This window comes from Fundulus heteroclitus, chromosome 9 (assembly GCF_011125445.2).
Source record: "Fundulus heteroclitus isolate FHET01 chromosome 9, MU-UCD_Fhet_4.1, whole genome shotgun sequence".
NCBI classification, from domain to species: Eukaryota; Metazoa; Chordata; class Actinopteri; order Cyprinodontiformes; family Fundulidae; genus Fundulus; species Fundulus heteroclitus.
This window is the reverse complement of record NC_046369.1, coordinates 24,973,218-24,995,778: the sequence shown is the minus strand read 5'-3', so window position 1 is coordinate 24,995,778 and position 22,561 is coordinate 24,973,218. Positions and strand designations below refer to the sequence as shown.

The following is a 22,561-nucleotide window of genomic DNA, read 5'->3' as shown; positions in this document are numbered from 1 at the left end:
GGCTTAAAGACTCCAAATTTCTAATGTTGTCAGCCAAAATTATAAGACCTAGCAGACCTTATGTAGCCATGATAGCTATATCTATGAACATCCTGTAGTGAGACCCTGATTAGTTCCTTAGTAACTGGCTGGACCTTAGACAGAATTAGGGCAAATACAGGATTAGAACAGAAATGGGTCTCTGACAGTAGGTTGTATGAGAAACACAACTTGTAGTTAGTAGCAAACCTTTCATCTGGAATTGCTTGAATATTCTGCAAAATAAAATGATATAAATTTTCAATTTAATCTAAACATTTTCAGAAACTGATCACGGCCCCTTGGCACAGAAACTCCCTGAAGTATCCACTGTTCAGATATTTGCATAGCTTCACACAATGCACATCTGTGACCGCAGTAAAATGCCTCTGCATTTTGCATAAAGAAATCCAACTTTGGCTATTCAAATTGCGAGATGTTGCATTTGTGCGTGACTGTCAGAAATGTTTTGTGTTTATAGTGGTTGGAAAGGATCAATTTCAAGCAGAATTTTGAATGAGATGAGTGTGCCTTTTTAGGATCCTTCAAATTACTGTGTTCGCAGTTTCGGTAAAAACACAATTTGATGCCAGCAATGAAGGAGAAACCTGACACATTCTCAAAGATGAGTCGGTAACAGCTTAGCAAAAGGCCTTTTGGAAGCACTTTGAGTCACACGTGTACTTTCGAAGCAAAACTGCAGAATCAGAACGCGGAGGCTGTGGTCAGCCACTTCATATCCTTTGAGGTTTGTCGCTAAAGTCAGTGGCAATCCCAGAAGCTTTTCTCCAAAGAGGCAGAGCACAGGAGTCATTTTCTAGATTGATCGTGGATGGCAACTTCATTTGGGTATCATTTGTATTTCCACATGAATTACATCCCAGAACCTGCATGTGCCTCGGTGCTGCTCGATAAAAAAAAACACCATCAGTTTAAGCTCCGTTGGCAGAGGGGTGATTTGTGTCGCTGGAAGGCATTTAATTTAAGTAAACCACCACTTCTCTCCCTCTCTCAGTCAGTCGCTTTCATATCCTAGATAATGCCTGACGTCTGGAGCACTTCACTCACTCTGCTCCTTCGGAGATTTGGTTTCATCCATGTAAATGGCATATCCCCCCCCCCCCCCCCCCCGCGCTTCACCCGAGATCTTTAGCCACTCCTCTGCTCTCATGTGTCTTACTCGAAGGTTTTAGATGTGTCATAGTGGTGTGATGTTTGATGCCACGGTGATCTGGCTGCATTCAGCGCTGACTAGACAGTTTTACCACAGAGGATGTCCTAATCCCTGAGTTGGAGTGGCCACTAATCTCCCTGCACATCTGAGCATGGAGATAGAGAAGCTCCTGGACTACAAAGAAATAGCGGCAGTGCAGGAAACCAGCCTGTTAGTTGAAGACCGCAGGTTCTTTAATATTGATTTTTTTTCCCCTTGTACTGATTTATTTAATGCGTTTTTTATATTTGTTTACAGATTCCATAGTCGTGTTGCGATGGCAGCAGAGGTCTCCCGCTCCATCTTCCTGATGTGTTGGTTCCTCCGAACTGCCAGCCTAGCGTTCCCAGAGGAACCTGGACCCCTGAACTTCATCCCCACTGAAGGTAATGACCTCCTGGCTTTTCTGCTCTCTGGCCTCTTATTCCCTCGTGTGCATTCGCTCACAAGACACAAAGCACTAAGTTTTGGGCTGCAGCCAAACACGCATGGTGATGAATTGAGGGGGTAGGGGTACGAAGAAAGGTCGCGGCGTAGGTCACGGAGGTCACGCCGGCTCTCACACGAAGCGTGTTGACTGGTGTCCAGGTCAGGTGGTTTGGGGGCCACCTTCAGGATTGAGACCATGCGTGTAAGAAGGGGCTCTCACATTCATGACTTCCTCCTCGCCAACATGCTTAGACCCTCAGGAGAGGCAACTCCTCCAGCCTCAGACTCTACGTCTCCACATCGGCTCGGCAGTCTCCAGCTCTCACCAGACTTTGATTGATTACAGTTCAATAACTGTGACTGATGGTTTCCCAACCAAGTCCAGACCCTTCACGAGCATCAATACAGAGCAGACATTGTCAGGCTACAGAGCTCAACAGTGCATCAGCTGAATTAGAGTGGGCGGCTTCGATTAACGGCCCGTGGAAGCCTAAACCAAAGAGTCACAGAGAAACAATAGAGAAGCAACAAAAGAATAAAACAAAGGAATAGAAATGCAACTTAAAGACTTGATCAAATGGCAATTTGTTTGAGAACGGAAAGTAATAATTATGCTAAAATAGTATACATTGATTACGACAGTTATAACGATGTTATCTGTAACATTTATTTATTGTTATTTGGATTTCAACAGAGAGCGTCACGGAAAAATAGATCATCTTTGTGGAATAACACCAACATAAGTCAGGCTATCTGCTCAGATAGCGTTACTGTATTAAAGAGAGTTGCTCCTTTCGCTTTCAGTAACATAAATGTTTGTGTTTGTCAAAATTTCTTTTGTTTTTGCAGTTCATACACTTATTTTAAACCCAGTTATACCTTGGCACTTGTTATCGTCCCATACCTCACGTAAAATCTGGGAATAGATAGGATATGGACAGGAAAATATATGTTGCAGCAGTTTCTAATTCAGGCATGATCTGGAAATAGTTAAATGTTGCAGAAAGTATAATTCTTTTGATCCTCTAAAGCTGCAGCTCAGCTTCACATGCAAGACAACACGCTTTTCATATTTCGTAAAGAAACATCCATTTATCCATTGTCTATGCTCACTTCTAGCGGGGCTGGTGCCTATCTCCAGCTGTCATTGGGCGAGAGGCAGGGTCCACCCTGGACAAGTTGTCAGTCCATCACAGGGCAACACAGAGACACACAGGACAATCAACCATGCACACACATACACACGCTCACGCCTAAGGGCATTTTAGACTGTGGGAAGAATCCAGAGTACCCGGAGAGAACCCATTGTTTCACGGGGAGAACATGCAAACTGAATGCAGACAGACCCCAGGTCAGGATTTGAATCCTGGACATTCTTGCTGTAAGGCAACAGGGCTACCAACCGCACAGCCCTGTAAAAGGAACAAGTTAAGTAGTATGATAAGTAACAGGTGAAACTACACATCGTAAATAGGCTCTCTTAACCTCTTAACACCCAAGAACTTTTGTTCAAAGATAGGCTTTTAGACACCTGAAAAAAGGCTGAAAAAGATCAATTTCTCTTCAAACCTATATGTCTAAACAATTGTCGACCTTATTTACAGATCTGTGGGGAGAAAGAAAAATACATGTTTGAAGAGAAACTGATCCTTTTCAGCCTTTCTTCAGGTGTCCAAAAGCCAATGTTTGGACACAAATACTCGGTTGTTAAGAGTTTGAAAAGGCTTTTAACCAAGAGTTACAGTTCCGCTTGCTGACCACAGGATTTTCTGATCTCCACTGGAACATTTTACACAAAGACTTATTTCTGAGAATCCCGGGCAACATCTGTCAAACCTATTTTACGCATTTCGCAAATGTCAGCCTTCCAAGTATGGTCTTGTAATCTTTTTTTTTGTCTCGATCCAATGACGCAAGGTAAGGACATTAGAAACATTTAAGAGACTTTCTTTCTTCTGTTAGGGGAACTATACCCTTGTCAGGGTGAAGAAGAGTATATACACTCAGTTCTCCTGCCTTATTAGATTCACCCTGCTACCAGGTTGGACACTATTTTGCTTCCAAAGTGAACTTAATTGTCTGTAGCACTGATTAAACAAGGTGTTGGAAACCTTTATTGACATGTCAGCGTCGCACAGTTGCTGTGTGATCTATGATGTGAACGTCCTGTTCCACCACATTTCAAAGGTGCTCTATTGAAATGAGACATGCCGACTATGGAGGCTATTGGAGTAAAACTAATGTATTGTCCTGTTCAATAAACCAGTTTGAGATTAATTGAGCAATTTGACTTGATGCATTACCCAGCTGGAAGCAGCCATCAGGAGATGGGCACACTTTGTTTATAAAGGGCTGAACGTGGTCTGCAACAACTGTGGCATGAAAATATCCCCTGCCTACACCATTACACCACCCACAACAGCCTGTTGATTTGAACCACAACTATCATCATGACCCAGTCTGCCCATTCTCTTTTCATGTCTAGCTATTTTGTTACACAGAGGTATAATTGGGCGGGAAAACCTCTGCAGATCAGCAGTTTCTGAAATGCTTGAACCAGGACAACCATGCCGTATTCAGAGTCACTCAAATCCCCTTTCTTTACAATTCTGTTGCTCAGCTTGAAATTCAGTAAACCGTCTTCACCAAACTTAGAAGCGTCCACTATTTGTGATAACAAACCATTGTACCTAATATAATGACCAGTGAGTCTACATTCTTCAAGGCTTCATAAGGTTTTGTGGCTACCGATCTCAATGCATATTTAAAATGGTATATAAATATACAGTTTACATCTAAATGTGGAGACGGAAACTCTTTTTGTATCAGAAAGGATAGTTTGCAACCTCTCATGTGGTCAGTCATATCCACCTTTGTGTGCGCTAAATAAAAATTGGTAAACACCCTAAGAAAAGGGATGAAATAAGACAAAATGCAAAGGTTTAAAAGATCAAAAGAGATGAGCTGAGTATAGAAAGGGATATAAAAAAGTAATGATGGTAGAGCAGGGAGCTGATGAAAGGATTTTTAGATGAAAACTTCCTTTCTGCATCTAAAGCGAAGGTCAAAGACGATAGCAATACAGATTCTCCACTGAAACTTGTTTAGATTGTGCTGATTTCTGCTTTTCCTGCTCTCACTTTTTCTCTATATATTCTCCGACAGCCTTCATCTTTTATTCCTTGCTCTCAAACTGACTTTTTTTTCCCCAACACAAAGAATACAATGTCCTCTGAAATGCTGAAGGTGTCGATATTTTCACCTCTCTTTTTGAATCATTTGAATCAGCTTGTGGAACATAAATCTCCGCGCAACGAAACGAAACAAAACAGAGTCTTAAAACAAATGAACAATTCCTCCAAGAAACAAATCAGCAGTCCAACCCTTTGAATGCAAGGACACAATCTTTCCAATTGATGCGGAATACCTGTTGCAAATGCTGAAATGTCAAACCAAGCCTTTTTGTTTTCTTTGACAAAGACGAACCTCGGTGTGACATCGGTTGTTGTGCGTCTCTTCCTATCGTTGACTAACAGTGGTGAGAAGATACCCCGTGTTTCTGGGCCGACCGCACCGAACGTGGCTGAGGCAAGAGCCGCTGCACATCCAGAGGATCATCCAGGTCAACCGGACGCTCTACATCGGTGCCAGGTACCGGGAACGCTAACACCTGCACACAGCGCCGCGTGTCCATCTTACATGATACAGTTACACTAGTTTTTATTCAGACAAATGATGCTCGCTTATATCAGTGTGAAAACACAGCCTCCCTGAGCGAACACAATGGTTTTTCATAAAGCGTCTTATTGCATTACATTCTCCTCCACAGAGTTGTTTGTTTTCACAATGCTTTGCCTTTTGAATGTTGCTTTTTTTTCTCTCCTAACTTTTCTTGTTTTGACTATTGTCTTGAGTTTACTCCTGCAAGTGTTCTTAAACTTTTTGAGGATTTTTTTTTTTCTAAATCATTTGAAGCCCATTTTATCTCTGACATCTGATTGCTAAGAAGTTATAGTAAATCACTCTATCTACTCTAGCATTAATTTATGCCCAAGTAGACTATTTCCTAACTAGAAAAAGCTGTTCCTGCCTAACAGCGAGTGAGAATGCTAATCGGCAGAATGATTTGAGCAGAAGATGCAGAAGATCCCTGCAGAACAGCTGAAAAACGTTGAAATCAGATTTGAAGAATTTGAAAAAATTTAAGAATTTGCAGGTATTTGAAGAATTTGAAAAAAATTGAATTAGAAGAATTAGAAGAATGTGAAGAATTTGAAGAATTTGAAAAATTTGAAGGAATTTGAAGAATGTGAAGGAATGTGAAAAATTTGAAAAAAAAAAAAAAAAATTTTAAATGTGAAGAAGTTGAAGAATTTGACAAAAAATTCAAAAAAATTAAAATTTGAAGTATTAGAACAATTAGAAGAATTGGAAGAATTGAAAGAATTGGAAGAATGTGAAAAAATTTGTATCAATTTGCATTGATTTCAATGGGAACAGCCAAAAAATCGCACAAAAAGTGAAATATTTTAAAAAGTGTAAAAGTTAGCATAACCATGACATATAGCAGTCATGCCGAGAATGAGCCGAACGTTTTGATACCAAAATTGCTGAAATCGGTTGAAGTATGCGGGAGTAGTTAGACGCCGACGGAATAACAATAATAAAGAAAAACAGGAAAACAATCAGTGAGAATGCTGTATAGCATTCTCACTGATTAAGTTGCTTTTGAAAGCAGTTGGTTGCTCTAGATTTTATTGATGGGCATCAGAGTAAAAGGGGTTGAAAGCAAAACGCACACCACACTTTCAAATGATTTTCCATCCACATAAAAAGTACACCAAGGGTTGTTGTTTTAGCATCATAAAATATGGCAAAGTGCAAAGGGTGTGCAGAAATCATAGCAGACGTAGATCACATTAGGTATTCTATTCCTCACTGTCGTTATATATTACAGGAAGCAAACTGAAACGTTAGCATTAATGTGAAAGATATACGCTGTGCTACATCTAATCCTTAGCTACTCCTCTACGTACCGTTTGGGTCATTCTGTCATGCGAACACAAATCAAAACCATTACTTTTCTAATGTTGCGCAGCTTGTGGGGGCACAGGCGCAGGAGGTTTTCAACCCTGCTGAGCCAAAAGTCCTCTCTTCCTCCCACCTTGTCAAACAGTGACGAGGTGTAAAGAACATACAGGGGTTTTTGAAAGGCTATATTTTTACCTCAAATTGTCATCTTTCCCCCGATTCCAAGCATGTTATTTTCAGTGACCAGTGTTTCTGCAGAAACATCTAGGCAGGAGAGGATAAAAGGGAAACTCAGGTGACATTACACAAAAAACACAGTGGTCTTACAGAGGGCATATGTGACTCTGGAATCACAGCGTGCAATTCAACCAGCCTTAAGTGGGGGAAATTAATCAAGGCATGTACTCGGGCAGAATCAGTTCTGCATTTGAGCAACGTGTAAAACTCACTTAATCCTCAGAAAATAAATGTATTGGTCGCTTTGCCATCCTTTGGTGAAATGGTTCCTAAAGCCACGGCTGTCGTCTGACTCCTCTCATCCTCAGAGTAATAGAAACCTTTCAGCCTTTAAATGTTAAAATAGGTGTTAGGAGCCAAGTAACCTTTCACTCGAGTCATAATCTGTCGTAGCCTGTCCAGAATAATTGGTGCAGTCCTTTTTGAAGGGACATGTGTCCCAAATTGTAAATGCCACTCCTCATTTATTTATATATATAAAAAAAATCTGGCCCAGTAGGAACACGTGAGGCCGGGTTTCTTGGCCGACAAATAGCAGGTCAAGTATGTTCTTGTTTTGTCTCAATGGGATGATGTTCTCCACATGTGTGTCTGCCTGGGGAATGTGCTGATCCTGAACAGACCGCAACCGTGGTGGTCAAGATGGCGAGCTAAAGACAAACGACTCATTGTTGCTTAAGCTGCAAAGGTACATCTTCCACTTCTGAGACAGCAATTATCAGACAGCCCAAATCTGAATGGATTGATTAATGTACGATCCAAATCAGGATCCGTTTTTTCCTGAAAGACAAGTTGAGGTTTTCCAAAAATGAAAAAAAAAGGCACTGTGGTTGAGGAAATGACCCAGTGCCCGGCCCCCAGTCGTTCCCGCCTCACTTCTGTGTCGGGGGGTTGTAAATTTATCAAACTATATAACATGGTTGCAGCCGTTCTGTCTGCACTCAGACGGTCCATAAGCTAACAGACGCATATTTTCAAACAGACTGCTAATAAAACTGTCTGAAACAACCAAAGCTACTGCTGTCTGAAGGTCTGCGCTAAAAACTAAGCAGAGACATGAACCGTGTCACAAAATGTTCATTGTGATTTACAGCGGTAACATTTTTTCACTAAGTAGGTAATGGGATATAAATGTTTCAACCAAACTCATGATAGTAAAACACTTGACTGCCTTAGCAGCAATAAATGTGAAGCAGGGGGGGGCAAAGGTATAGTACTGTAAAAAGAAAATATTTGTCCACTTAGGAATTTTTTCTGTTTTTTCTCTCTCTTAATTTAGCCACATTGGAGGGCGTTTGTGCATGAAGACCTTGTTTAATGCCAGGGCACCTCTAGCTGTTTATACTGACTTTATTCAGACTACTCCGAAATGTTCATTTTTTATTTATTGTAAGTTTTATAGCCATTCAGAGGTGAAGTTGCTGGTGTGTTTCACATCACTGTCCTCCTGCATGCAAGTGTAAGTCGTGTGAGTGACCTTAAACTCAAGCAGAATTAATGGTTGCAATATGCTGGTGAAGATTCTCAGTCATCCAGGTCATGGTCATTCCAAAAAAAAAGTACTGCACATTACTCCAGACTTTTTGAATTGAGAAAACTTCCTGGAGAGGAAGCGAAACGTCTTCAACTACGGAAAACAAGTCCAGTTACTTTGTTTTTTACTTTTTTTTTTTTACTTTTTTTTGAATGGTTGCAATAATTACTGCAAGTTGTCCTGGTCCCAAAGCAGCCAAGCAGCCCCAGACCGTCACACCACCACTGTTTGAATGTCTGTATGACATTGTTGTAGTTGTTTTTTTTTTTTTTGCCAAATGTAATGAGACACACCCCTCAAAAAAAGATCTACTTCAGTTCTTCAGTCCACAGAATATTTTTCAGTCGTGATGCCCTAGAAGTTGTTCTATAATCCCCCTCCAGGGTCCTTTAGGTAGACGTCATTACCTTTGTCTGTTCTAACGTATCTTCAGATTGGTAGATTAGTGGATGTAGTGATGTAATGCTTTTAAAGATTTCCCTAGCCTTGTTAATGCTGTAAGACACTTTCCAATTAAATTATGTCTTTATTCTACAGGTGTGAGACTGTGAAGAGAGAGCTTATTTAAAGATTCTTTTTTTTTTTTTTTTTTAAGCTTGAAAGAAACGGATGCATGTGTAAGCGAAGTCGGCAACAGAGTGTTAAAATGTACAATGAAATGAATAAGTGCCTGTAGCGGCATGGATATAGCTGCCAAAAGCTCCCACGGAGTGCACGGCCCGATAAGTCTCCCCAATCATCCCTGAATCCTGTCACCGTTAGCATGGCTGCTCCCGAGACTGCAAGCAGAGCTAAATCCCTGCTGCAAGCACCTGCTGTGGGAAGCTAACCCCTCCCTGCTTTATTTCCAGCCCTCCTAAATGAAATTAAACTATGTATTTGCCTGCTGCCAGGTGGGAGTAAGCACCTTGCTGCGTTAAGCCCTGTTCCATAGCTGTAAAGAGGAGCAGCTGTGGATGCTGCGGGAGCCAGCACTCACTCAGATCCCAAAGGCTAATCCATGCAAATATTAACCAGTTTAAGTGTTTATATTTGACAATATGAAAGGACAAAGCAAAAGTCTAGTTCCGGTTGTGCAATGGTTTTGCTCGAACTGCTCTCTTTCCCTGCCAGGTTGGAGGTCGGTTATTAGCCCACAGATGCTGACCTCACATGTCAACAGGGGTCCTGCTCTGGTCACAGTCAGGTCAAATGCTTCGTGGCAGACGGCTACAATGAAACTAGTTTGGTGTAAACTCTGAAAACCTCGGAGGTCTCAGCTGCCAATCTGATGGGACTGAAAGACTGGGCTTTTGAATGCAGACAGGCGTGTGTTTGAAAGACAGACTCCCGCAGGTGATGTGAGGCCACCCAAAGTGTCTGATCTACAATGTTACCACGGTGAATGTTTTTGCATATGAAGGCCTCCTTTTAAAGGTTTGCCATCACAATCAGTGCTGAAGTTCATGATTATTTGCTAAAATAAAGCGTTTTAATTGAAAGTTGTTCAATGTCTTAGCCTTTAAGGTCTGCCAATACAGCAAATCTGGCAACAAAACAGTAATTACAGCTTTTCGTTCATCGTTGCATTTTAAGAGGGTTGAAGGGAGCCACCCTGCAAGGATTAAGCAGGTAAAGAAAATAATAGAGAGAGAGCACTTATTTGTTGTTATTTAAACACAATTTTTCTATTTAATTTGTTTTACCAAAGCATGTTGAGGAGTCTTCGTACTGCAGGGTAGGTTGAGGTACGGTTCTTCTACACCTGCAGTCTTGCTCATGGGCAATGAAGTTCAAGTTTTATTTGCCTAGATTCGAGCACCCCCACCCTCTCATGTCCTGATTAGTCTTCTATTAGTTGTTAAATAAGAGTAAGTGGCCTACAGCCTCCCTAAATACAATCATTTTTAAAGAAAGGTTTGTTCAGGACCATAGATTGAATGATCTTTCAGCTTCAGCTCATTTTTAAAAAAAAAACAACACAAATACTTTATTCTTTTACGCGTCTGGTTTTAAGATAAGTCTCTCAAACAAAGATTCGAGCCATCCTTGTTTAATCCATTAGAGCAACTTCATCTACGGTGTACTAGAAAGTCTCTCTGCAGCTCCCTCTGCACTGCAGTGCAGCATCTAATAAGAAAGACAGGAGAACCTAAAAGAAAAATGTGAGGCTTTAGAGGTCCTGACCTCAGCTCTGCTGTTGTCTGGCTGAGCTATAAGAAGACGGTTCATGAGGTGGTCAAGTAAAAATGTAGGAAATGTTGACAGTTTATCGGGAACAAATGTTGACTTTTTAATACCCGGGTCAGAGGGGTTAAAGCCATTAATAACATTAGACAGGTAATGGGGACACACATATTATGAATACAAAAACAAGGTCTGACAGAATGAAATATGAAACTTGATGTAAAATTTCAGGGCAAACTGAGTTAACGCGGATGAGAGGAGTCATGGGTTCAAACAGGGTCCGTTGGAGGGGCGAAAGTTCCTACCTGGGTTTAATACAAACATACTCAATCGATCAACAAGAGGACCTTTAGTGAAGGTAATGCCAGCTTTTACTTGTCTTTGATTGTGAAAGTGTTTCAGAAAGCTTTAGGCAGGATTTTTACACCTGGAGTGGTTGCCTCTGGGATTAGTAGAAGAGTTTATGCAGTGGTCTGATTTACCCATCAAGAGAATTAGACCTTAATTAAAAAAAAAAAAATATGTTCTTGAGAAAATTGGAGGCTGGGACATAGCAATAATTTTACCGATCCCATGTTACCGTATGGAGCTGTAATCAAAGCTGACAATGGTTCAATGACATGCAATTGTCTTTCCTAGCTGAGAGAAATGATCCGGCAGTATCCAAGTAGCAGCTAAGCTAAGTAGTGCGTTCAAGTTTCTTAAAGGTTGAGATAAGGAGTTTCAATGTGCATCCTGTTATGGCCTTTAACACAGCAAACACTGAATGTGCTGCTGGAAAAGTTACAACATTATTTTCTGCCACATCTTGCAAATGATTGCTCACACAGTCCTACAAATCGAGGTTTAGGTAAAAACCATTCCTTTAGGGTTTTGGGTCTGAACAATTTAGGTGAGCTCTTTTAATCCCTGCCCACAGAATGAAGTCATTTTCTTTTAGCACATAATTTTTCCCATATGACATTTTTAAGAAATATACTAGATACCAGGCGGCTGCTTGTTACTAGGAGGCTTTTTTAGGGGGTCTGGGGTGGGTGTTGTGTAGGCGTACGCACATTTAAATGGAACGGGGTGCCAGCCAAAGGAGCATATATATAATATATGTATATATGTGTATGTTCTTAAACGTTGGGTTCCATGTGACTTCCTGCTGGTTTGTAATTGGTTACAGAAAGGTTTTCTTCCAGCTCTCTGCTCCCGTAGCCAATCAATGCTTTTTGTGTAATTTTTCATCCAGTCGGATTAATTCATGATGGGTGTCAATCAAAGTCACACCTTTGGTAGCCTAGACACGCAACCACAAATGTCATTTAAACATACTGAACGAATGCAAAGTGACTGACAACAATAAAGACAAGAGACGAGGGCAGCGGTGAAAGAAGATTTGGTCATTTATTTATAAAATAATGATTTCATAAGAATTACGGTCTACACAGCGAATTTGTCGGTGTAAAGTTTCCTCAAATTTAATTTTATTTTGAGTGGGACCAAATGTTGTCTGTTTCTGAGTAAACTTTCTTCAATTTGAGTAAATTTTACTCAGACAAATTCTTAGAGAAATTTAGACAGGAAAATTGTACAAATTTTTAGTGTGGGCTTTATTTTATGTTGAAGCCCACACTCTATCATAGTAGTATAGTTATATACCACTATAAAATAGTAGTATAGTAATATACTACTATTTTATAGTAGTATACAACTATACTAGTAGTATAGTTATATACCACTATAAAATAGTAGTATAGTTATATACTACTATTTTATAGTGGTATATAACAATATATAACAGAAGGTGACAAACAACTCTTATTTAAATGTTTTAAATCAAATTTAGTTGTAGCACTACAAACCTACATCACAGTTAAGTGTTAGTTATTGTTTTTCTTTCTCTTTATTTCCTTACAAAATTTTTATAATAACTGCATGATATTGTTAAAGAATTTCATAAGATAATGGATAAATTGAGTTTTTTTTCTCCATCTGTTCTATTCTGCTATTGAATCTAAGACCCATTTAACAATGTTTAATTAAGACCCAGAGTGAGTGCCACTTTTGTCGGCCAGGCAGCATATATAACACTAGAAGGGCTCTTTGAAGGTGGATCTACTACACAGACCAATTATTTGTTTTGCAGTCCTCCATTGAGGAGGTATGTGAAAGTATAAAAACAGTTTGTGATGGCTCACAAACTGTTTTTATACTCGGTTGTAATTTTTAATCCTGAAAGTGGAACTTACATCACATCAGATGAACAATATAAACTGGGCCTACTACTTTATTGTTACTGTGCAATTTTTCACATTTTCATGTGAGCTTGTTTCATTCCACGATATTTCTCTTAAAACCGTCTTGGTGCTGCCCTCTTAGGGTTGAACGATGGCTATTGCAGTTAAATTTTCTTATTGATCGAAACGGTACATGCTTTCATCGTAGCCCCGTGTTCGGGTATGAAAGCATCTCAGTCAGACGCGTACCCCTGCACCACGTCACAATCAGGAGTTATTATCGTGAGCAGAGAGAACATTGAGCGATAGCGTTTAGCTCGTGTTTCTGTTTTGAACGTTCCACGTTCCCCACATTTAGCCCTGCCCCTCAGCCCCTCTTGGCAGTGACGTGCGGTAGAGTTCATAGCTGGTAAGGCACTAACGTCATTGAGTCAGATTTACAAATATATACTCTACAGAGTAGACTCATTGCAAAGTGATGAAGGAGACTGATTGAGCCAAATAAATTAACCAAGAGACATGGAAAAAATATTGATTCTTTGATGAAAAATAAATAAATAAATAAATTATTTGTCATTTGATTGGTAATGGTTTATGAGTTATGATGGATTTCTGCATTTGTAACACATTTAAAAACTATAACCCACATTACGCACATTTTATTACAAAAACAAAACGTGAATAATTATCGCTGTCTTACCTCTACTTATAGAGGTATCTTGGCATCGTCATTCTGGTGCCATTTTTTTCAAAATTTGTCTTGGGATGACGTTATGCTTTTAATGCAAGGTGAGTTATCCTATAAATACATAAACAAGCAAACATGAATTCTCAAAGTGCAAATGTTGCGTAATTTTGACGGTCGGATAGAAATGAATAAAAGCGTTTTAAAAAGACACCCCTGCTCATCTTAACTATGATAAGCGTTATTCACTGCATTAATGCTGATGGAACGCTGAGGCAGCCTCAATGAGATTAGGCCTGACTCTCTACTCCACACTATTTTGAGACTTTGACCTGTTAAGCAGGGAGGGGGTGCACTAAGCCTGTGCTTCTTCACCCCTGAGCTCTGCAAGGCTGACTAAGGGTGGTAATCTTCTAACAGAACAACAGGAAATGAAGATGAATTATTCAGGGGGAGAATAATCAGACGGTACCTGCAGTCTCATTAAGCGCACACTCCTACAGGTCCCTCTGTTAATAAAAATCTGCAGCAAATCCACGCATAATCTGGATGTACGCTGTCGGTTTTTTAAGAGGACTCACAAAAGGCGGGCACTTGTACACAAAGATAGCCTCTCCCGCTGTCAGAGAAAAGGTGAAACCAAGAGCGAAAACGCAGCACAGATGAGAGACGGGGCTGGAGGAGGGACGGGATCGATACCACAGCACTAACATGGCTATCGGAGATTTACAGATAAGGCCATTCAGAGCGTGGCCCTGTGCTCAGCTGAAGCCCACACTTCAGATCCATCCCAGCAGATAGCAAGGCCTTAATCAATATGCAAACGACAGCTGTTATCTGCCCAGAGTAACTCTTGTTCAGTCGGCATTTTTCACAGGAACATCCAAGGTTGCCGCGCAATTATTTGCGGCTTAAAAGTGCAATAAAGCGCCGTTTGGAGTTTTATGAATTTATTCATGGTGTTGGAGGTTTTTTTTTGGGCCACGTGGAGGCAGTATGTGAGGGTGTGAAAGTTTCAATGTTCTTGATTAAATCACTCATTAATTCAATTACAGGCTTTTCAGTATGACTGATAAGCCGGAATTGGGAGGCTGAGCAGCGAATTCAAGGCAGTGAGTCAAGTTTAATGATCAGAGGCAAAAGTTGAGAGCGGAATATGAGACTTTATAACATAGTCTGGTATCATTTCTCCAGTGATTGCAGACGAGTTGAAGACCTTGAAAAAAAGCTGGGATCTAAATGTCTGTCTGATAAACTGAATTTAATGAATAAATATAGCCGATTTGCGTGCTGTGCTAGAGCAAAAATCTTCCCAACTTAGAAATATTATTTTTCTAAGTTGTTAAGCACGCTAGCTTTGCAAAGATATCCATAGCACCTTTTGCTACATTACAATCCCTAACTTCACAACACATACCTGGATCATGCTGTGAGCTTGTAATAAATGTGCCGTTTGGAAATACTCCAAAACTATCAAGATACTAGGCTTGCAGCAATATCCGTTTCCTAATCCTGCACAGACGATAATGTTTCATCGTCTGCTTAATGCAGTCCTGCCTGCTTTGAAGCTGTGGATAATGGCGCTCTGAATAACACGGCTCAGTCACCTTCTCTCTGTTTTTTTTTTTTTTTTTTTTTTGTCGCCCTGTACAGGGATGATCTTTTCCGTGTGGAGTTGGACAACAGTGCAGGAGACGAGATGTTTTACAGCAAGGTATGTCTGCTAGAAAGACACACGTAGCATTTACCGCCGCTGTAGAGACGTTATTTGATGTTTGCACAGACACGCATGTGCAGCCTACGGATAATTTGTATCTCTATCCATTTACAGAAAAGAACATGGGAGTCGAACAAAAATGACATCAGGATCTGCAGGATGAAGGGCAAGCATGAGGTAAGACGCTGTTTCTACACACGGCTGACTCTCAAGTTTATTTATTTTTAGGCCACAAAGGAACTTTGAAATGAGGTGTTGAAATGAAACGAGGTGTTGAAATCTGGCAGCTACTACATCATATCACAGGCTGTGTTTGTTTCTACAAAGATTAATAATAAGCTATATTATTATTATTATTATTATTATTATTATCCAGTCGATCATCAAATAATTTGCTAGCACTACAGACAACAGGACAAACAGCATCAACAGAAAATACTGGCGGAAGCACAATGCTTGTATTTGTACCTGCCCTTACATATCAAATTAAACCACCTATCATTGTTCTTACAATATAGGAAGGAAGAAATTAGAACTTAAAAAAGACAAAAAAATATATATATATTATTGCTTTGCACAATCTCATCTGATCTCGGACTGTGTACGTCTATCCAGTTTGTTTTTCCTTATACTTGCAAAATGGTCGGTATGAAATTCTCACATTAAAATAACATTTAAGTACAGATTTCCTGGTTCCACAGTATTCACACTAAAATGTACAGCATGGCCTAAATGCTTCTATTTAAAACAAAAAGCAGCAAATGATGCTATAAATTTATTGTAATAATGTCATAATGCATTTATTCCGGTTCCATTCTGATACGTTGCCTGATGAATTTAAATGCAGTGTGGTTATTGTGAAGAATATTATGCCTTTGTGCCATTCTACTCAGTGAGTAACAAGCTGCACAGCAATCTGATAGTAGATGGCTAATTTGTCGGCTACCATCAGCCTCAGTGGCCTTCATGCCACTGCAAGCTTCCCGGCTGTAGTTTTAAAATAGTGCTAACTGGGCGGCGGGAGGCACCACACCCTAACACTCGGGGCTTTTCAAGACCAGAAATATTTCTGGTTTTTGTCTTTCTTGTAGGTGAGGGAGAGAAGTAGTCTCGTTTCAGTCTGCTGACTGTCAGTGTGCAGCAACAGATGGGGGGAGTACATGCATCACCATGTACTCTGATCACACCGACACTTTCTCTAGCATTTCATAAAAATAAGTTTACCCTGTAGGAAAAGTGCATTAGAAAACTTTAACAGTTTAAAATTCCTAACATTTTAAATCCTTGTTAGACATCGATGTGGGAAAACTGGCACTACGTGTACTTGAGAATTTCATTTTTGTAATTAAGTTCAGTCTTCCAAGATGATGCTGTGCTCCTAAATGGTGAAAAGTAAAAAAAAAAAAAAAACATCTCTTCTGGTTGATTTAATGAAATGCTTCATGCTAAAGGCATCGCTGCAAACGTACAATAGATTAGTAACTGGTGCTTATTATAAGTTCTATTAAACTAAGGGGCTGTAAATTAAAACTAATAATGATGAAAAACCTGTGCTAGAAAATCAGCAATTTTGGAGAAACTGGCAAACTTTTTCATTTAATTTGGCGTGCTTCATTACCACTCAGCGAGCTGTTTCATTTTTCATTATGGTCATTCCTTGGCAATATGTAAATTTTTTTTTTTTGTTGCACAAAATCACCTTCTATTAGTTTTGTTTGATGCGTGTTCGTTAAAACCCCAACGGACCTTAACTATCCTAGAAAAGCACAGTTTTGCGTACGTAAGTTGCTCGTTGTTGCTTGTCGTGTTCCTTGTGAGCCACTCGCTCACACAGGAAAGAAATTGCAGGATAATTTCTTCCTACTTAAAACCTGTCCCACCATCATGGGTTAACGCCACAGTCTGTGTCCTCGCTGAATGTACGCGGGTGTCAAAAAACCATTGTGGCGAGGAAGAGACGGGGTGATATGTCCCAACAGCAGCCAGCAGCCCACGCCTGAATTCCTCCTATATTTCCAACACTCATATTCGGAGCTGCTGTCTGCCATACCTAAACAGCGCATATTAGGCTTATGGGTGCGAGTGGTTTTATGCAGTGGATGATGGATGTGGTTGAAGGGGGCCACATGGGCTGTGTCCCCCTCAGGCACAGAAAAAAAAATGACTTATTTAACACAGCTTGAGAACACCTGACATTAAATCCGTGCGAGGCAGTGCCAGACGGAGGCACAATGGAGGATCGGGGGACTGAGACAAAAAGCTAAGGCTCGGAGGGGGGGGGGGGGCAGGGAGCGTGTGAGTCCCTGCTGGCCGACCCTGAGGAGGGCTGTGGGGCTGACGGAGATATGAAAGGTCTTCTTGCCCCTAATGACTGCGCTGCCTTCTAATGCCGTGAGTCACACAGCAACCGGAGGAAGATAAGAACACTGCCAGGTCCTTTCAGGCAGCTCTCTGAGGGTTTAGGCGCTTTTTCAATGGAGACCCATGCCCATAGAAATGCATACAGATTTCTGTAGACCTTTACTCACTGTAAGGTCAACGTTTCTTGCTGTTTTCCGCTTCAACTCTTCTTATTTTAAATACTTCTTAGTGCAGAAATAGTGGTTATATTGTGCAGGAATATTAACATTTAAATGCACAAATTTAAAAGAAATACTGGATGTTTGGATTCATGTTTTTTTTTTTTGAAAATACGTTGAAGTTACACTCTGCGGGTCAATATTCATTGTTCCTCCTAAAAAAGATGGCATGATAAAGTTTTTATGTCAATGAGCAGTTATATATACATTTGCTGAAAATATTAGTATAATGTAACCAATGTTTAGCAAAGACTAACCAAAACTAGTTTCAACTTCTGACCACACACATTAAAAACAAATTATGCTCATAATTCACCACTTGCTTAAGTTTCCTTTGAGAAAGTCTTTGACAAAAATTCAGTATTCAGCATGTTTTATTTCAAGGCTATTGGGCGCAATGGCCTTGGCAAAAAAAAAAAAAAATCTACATCCAATTTAAAAGAAAAGGTTAAATCTGTAAATTTGGCTAAAGTAACACGTACAGATATTTATAGCTAAATATATAGCTACACAGTAAAGATTGAGGCTCACAAGTCCAACATGAATCCAACATTAGGATACAAACAGAGTAGAGTACTAGAATATGTCCTTCGTAGAACATGTTGGTAACCCTTTTCTACATGACATAGCTGAAGTTCAAAAAGTCTTTCACTTTGCAGCGGTGGTTCCCTCCGAGATAAAACACTGTTTAATGGAACCAGAATGAGCCGTGCTCAGTTCCTTAACATTCAAACCAGTTTATTTGATTTCACACCACTCTTTTCTGAATGGGTTAATAAAAACAATTAGCATTAGATTCAGCCTCAAATTTTTTAATCAAAATAATTTTAAACCTAAAATTTTGTCTCTGATTGGAAATGAGACAGGCCTCTTCGAAAAGATAATATTCCAATTGAAAGGAGTATAAATTGCGTACCGTACCAGCTGCTGCTGACGAAATTGCTGAAGGTCGCCCCCCAAAATCGCTGGAAAGTCACTCCTGAAATCGACGTCTGCTGGCTGTCGATCCCAACAGGAAGTTAATGGAGACGTATTGAATCCACTGAAATTAGGTTTAGGTTTCTTATCCATGTTAGGGTTAGGGTTAGCCCTCAGGGGAGGGGATAAACCATGGGTATTAAATTAGGTTTAGGTGTTAAATCCACTGATCATAGGTTTAGGTTTCCTTACCTTTTTCTCAGTCTCTGCAAATGTCCAAAACCTGCAGTGTGAACTTCCGGCATTGACTGTAAAAATGGCAGAGCGCAGCGACTGCAGTAGGGTAACCATCATAAATTGTGATAAGTGATTAATGCTGTTGTTGTTGTTTAGATTTTAATAAAAGGGCATGTTAAAAATGCATATATTTCCTAAAATTTAATGGAACATATTTTATTCACAGTACAGAAATCAAGCACTTTTTATGATTGCTGACCACCTTTCCACATGTTTCCACTGGTATTTTGATGATTTACCTTTGGTAATGTGAACAGGTAATGAGCTCTAAGTGTTTGAAGCTGGAAGGCCTCCTTATCATCACCCTAATCTTTGGCTCCCTCCACGCATTCTTTATTGGATACAAGTCAGGGCTGTCTTCCATCTGGCTACCTTCCAGTTAGAAGAATCATGGCGTTCAAAGATTACTTTTTACTCTAATCTATTTAAGCCCTTGGTATTTCCCAACCTTTTTGTTATTCTTATTCCTGGTGTTGCATGGAATCACTGTGTCTTTCCCTACCGCGTTAGTGTCTCGCTTTTGTCCTCCACCACAACGTCCGGTTGGTTAGCAATTATCTGATTGTCAGTCTGGGCCTGGAAGTCCCACAGGATGTCAGCACTGTAATTTCCAAGCACCCGTGGTGGTTCCTCCCAGTTGGACTGTGGGACTTTGAGTTTATACTAAACACAGATGTTCACGTTCTCTGTTCCAGCCTCGTCGTAATGGCATTCCATACTCATTTTGCCTGCCAGCATCGTACACCCAGCTATTATGTGCTGGACTGACATCTTTGCACAGTCAGCACTGAGCTCCACCATAGGGTCCTTTACTCAAAACGTTTAAAGTGTTAAGATTTGGGGGTTGCATTTTTCTAGTATTAAGGTTTAAATATTGCGTTACTGTGGAGTAGACAAAAAAATGGCAATGCAGTTTCACAACTGTATGCAAAAGGTTACATCTATCAATGGCAAAACATGTAAAAGATTTACAGTAAACATATGTAAACAGTAAAATTATTACATACTCTGGACCCCCGAAAAAGTCTACATTACCTGCTATAACCCTATAACTGTCCTCTGTTTTTACATATTGTGAAGCTAGCTGATATGAAAGTGATTAAACAGCATATTCACATACATGGCAAAGTAGATGGGAATGGGTGCTACAATTAAAGAAATATGTAGCAGCTGTGTAATATGTAAATTTATGCATATAGTCGGAATTCATTCTGCCGTCTGGAAATTAACTCGTATTTTAAATTCAGCTTGGGAAAGCAGCATGATATTTATTTAAGTATCAATATAATATCCTAATAATCCATATTGTTATAAATTGTATTTTTCTTGAGTTTTTAGTTTATTGTGTGTTTATTTTGTACTGTCTTTATTGTTTTATACTGTAAACCTTTGAGATATTTTTAAACTTAAAAGCCCTCCACAAAGAAATATAATTTTTTTGAAAAAAGCATTTTTATTTTTACATTATCTTAATGTAAATGTGTACATTTCCTAGAATCTATGTCTTTTTTATAATAGCTTATTTTTTTAATTGTGTATTCTACTTTATTATAGTCTATAATGTAACCTGGAAAGTTCACCGAGTGGCTTTTGCCTTGTATTGCATCAGGATGCCTAATGTATCGTTGGCCCTACAAGTTATCGATCGGTTTATCATCCCATTAGAGATTAAGCTGATAAAAATGTTAATTTAAAACACACAAGTTATATTGTAATGGAATTCACACACACAAACATTGTGCTTCTTGGATAGTATTATACTTATTATAAGCAACACCATCAAAGTTCACATATGTTTATGTTTGAGTATTTATTTTTCTGGGTTTGCTTTTTGGTATTCGCTCTCATGTCGTCTGTCCTAAACAGACATAAACAAGACTTTTCTCCAAATCCCCCAGAATCAGCACTGTCAATTCATGTATGCCTTCCTTGTTTTCTCTCCTCCTCTTTGCCCTCTGAAAACATCCTGTTCTGCTTGGAGGAAGGTTGTGTCGGATGTGATACACTTGCCACCTCAGAATTGGTTTTGTAATTAAATATTTCTGCTTGGCTGATCAGGAAGGACACAGTATTCTGCCTTAATTAGGCTTAAAATTCAATATCCTAACTCTTCTGCTGTTTTCATCTCCTTGTGTTGACCACAGGATTGTTGCTCCAACCAGCCTCACTTTACCATTCTGACAGATCATTGTTTGTTGCTTTTTGCAGCACCCCTTCTTTTCTATCTTTGACATTCGATTGTCTCTTGCTGTCATTTCTTCTCCTTGTTTCATTCTCTCCTTCCACTTCTACAAAAGCAAGGAATAAAGCAGAATGGCTCCATGCCAGCATCAGGCAGTGGCGGCACACATTTGCATGCAAACAAAGTCATGCACTTCTAAGGAGTGGTTGGGCATTGCTATGACCAGCACTTAGCAAGATTGTTTAATCAATATTGCCTTGATCATGCTCTTGGGTTTCAAATTGTCCAACCAAAGCACCTTTACTTGGTTTGAGCATGAAAAGCAAAACGTGTCTCTTTGCCGTTTTCTGGCTGCGAAATTATGAATATGAAGCCGCAAAAAGGGGCTGTTCATGTAGCGATAGTTTTTTTTTTTCTTTCTTTCATCTCACCCAGTGCTTCATTTTTGAAAAATACATTACATGCGCCCCATTTTTCTTTGACAGTTATGATTAGCAAAATTGCCAGATGATGACTCAGAAGCTCTGTAAGCGTCAGAGTCAAATTGAGGCAGATCTGTGGATGCGTTTTAAGGCAGCGCCTCAAACACACTGCTGCCATGTGTGACGACATGAAAAAAATCAAAAAGATATTAGCCAAGCTATAAGGAAGAGAACTGTGGACCTCCACAAGTCTGGTTCATCCTTGGGTAAAATGTCAACATCCCCGATGGTGCCATGTTCATCTTTTGGAAAAGATCCATGGAAGTATAAACACCATCTGAATGTCCAGCGATCATCCTGCTAAGGCAGGAGAGGAATGTGTTTTAGGCGCATAATGTGCATATCAACACCAGAAAAATATTACAAGACATTGGCTGGAGCTGTTAAGTGTTATTGTCCACAGTAGTAATAATCAGAGATGTTATCAACTTGGTTTGTCTCTTGTAACCCATTGACAGTATTGGATTAAATGGCCTAGAAATCTTTAAAGCCTGGGAGGGGCTGTAAATAAACCTTAAGATATATATAAGCACATGTGGTTGTCAATGTTTTTTGTCTACATTTCAAAAATATAAAATATGCTCAGTCCGCTACTGCTCTCGAATATAAAATACTTGCCCTCTTCTTTCACTGCCGTCTTTCTGTAATGTGTGCAGAAAGCTGTTTTTCTCTGTCTTTTTAAAAATTGCTTTGAAATCCCTGGAAAGCATGTCATCTCAAAGGCAGCTTATCTCGATCTAAAATCTCAGTTTGCTTTCTTGCAATAACACCACAATTACAGAAGTTTAAACAAGCTTTGCCAAGGGCAAAGAGAGAGCAAGAATACTGATTTATCCTCTGTGATGGCC

At 39.7% G+C, this 22,561-nt stretch overlaps 1 protein-coding gene across 1 annotated transcript in view; it reads left to right on the top strand.

Moving 5' to 3' along the window:
- The window catches only part of sema6bb (sema domain, transmembrane domain (TM), and cytoplasmic domain, (semaphorin) 6Bb), a 242,666-nt gene that overhangs the window by 127,838 nt on the left and 92,267 nt on the right, over positions 1–22,561 (top strand). Inside the window, 4 exon segments of the mRNA XM_036141318.1 lie at positions 1,490–1,617; positions 5,197–5,311; positions 15,192–15,252; positions 15,370–15,432. Coding sequence (XP_035997211.1) covers positions 1,509–1,617; positions 5,197–5,311; positions 15,192–15,252; positions 15,370–15,432 — 348 coding nt within the window. The 5' untranslated portion in view covers positions 1,490–1,508.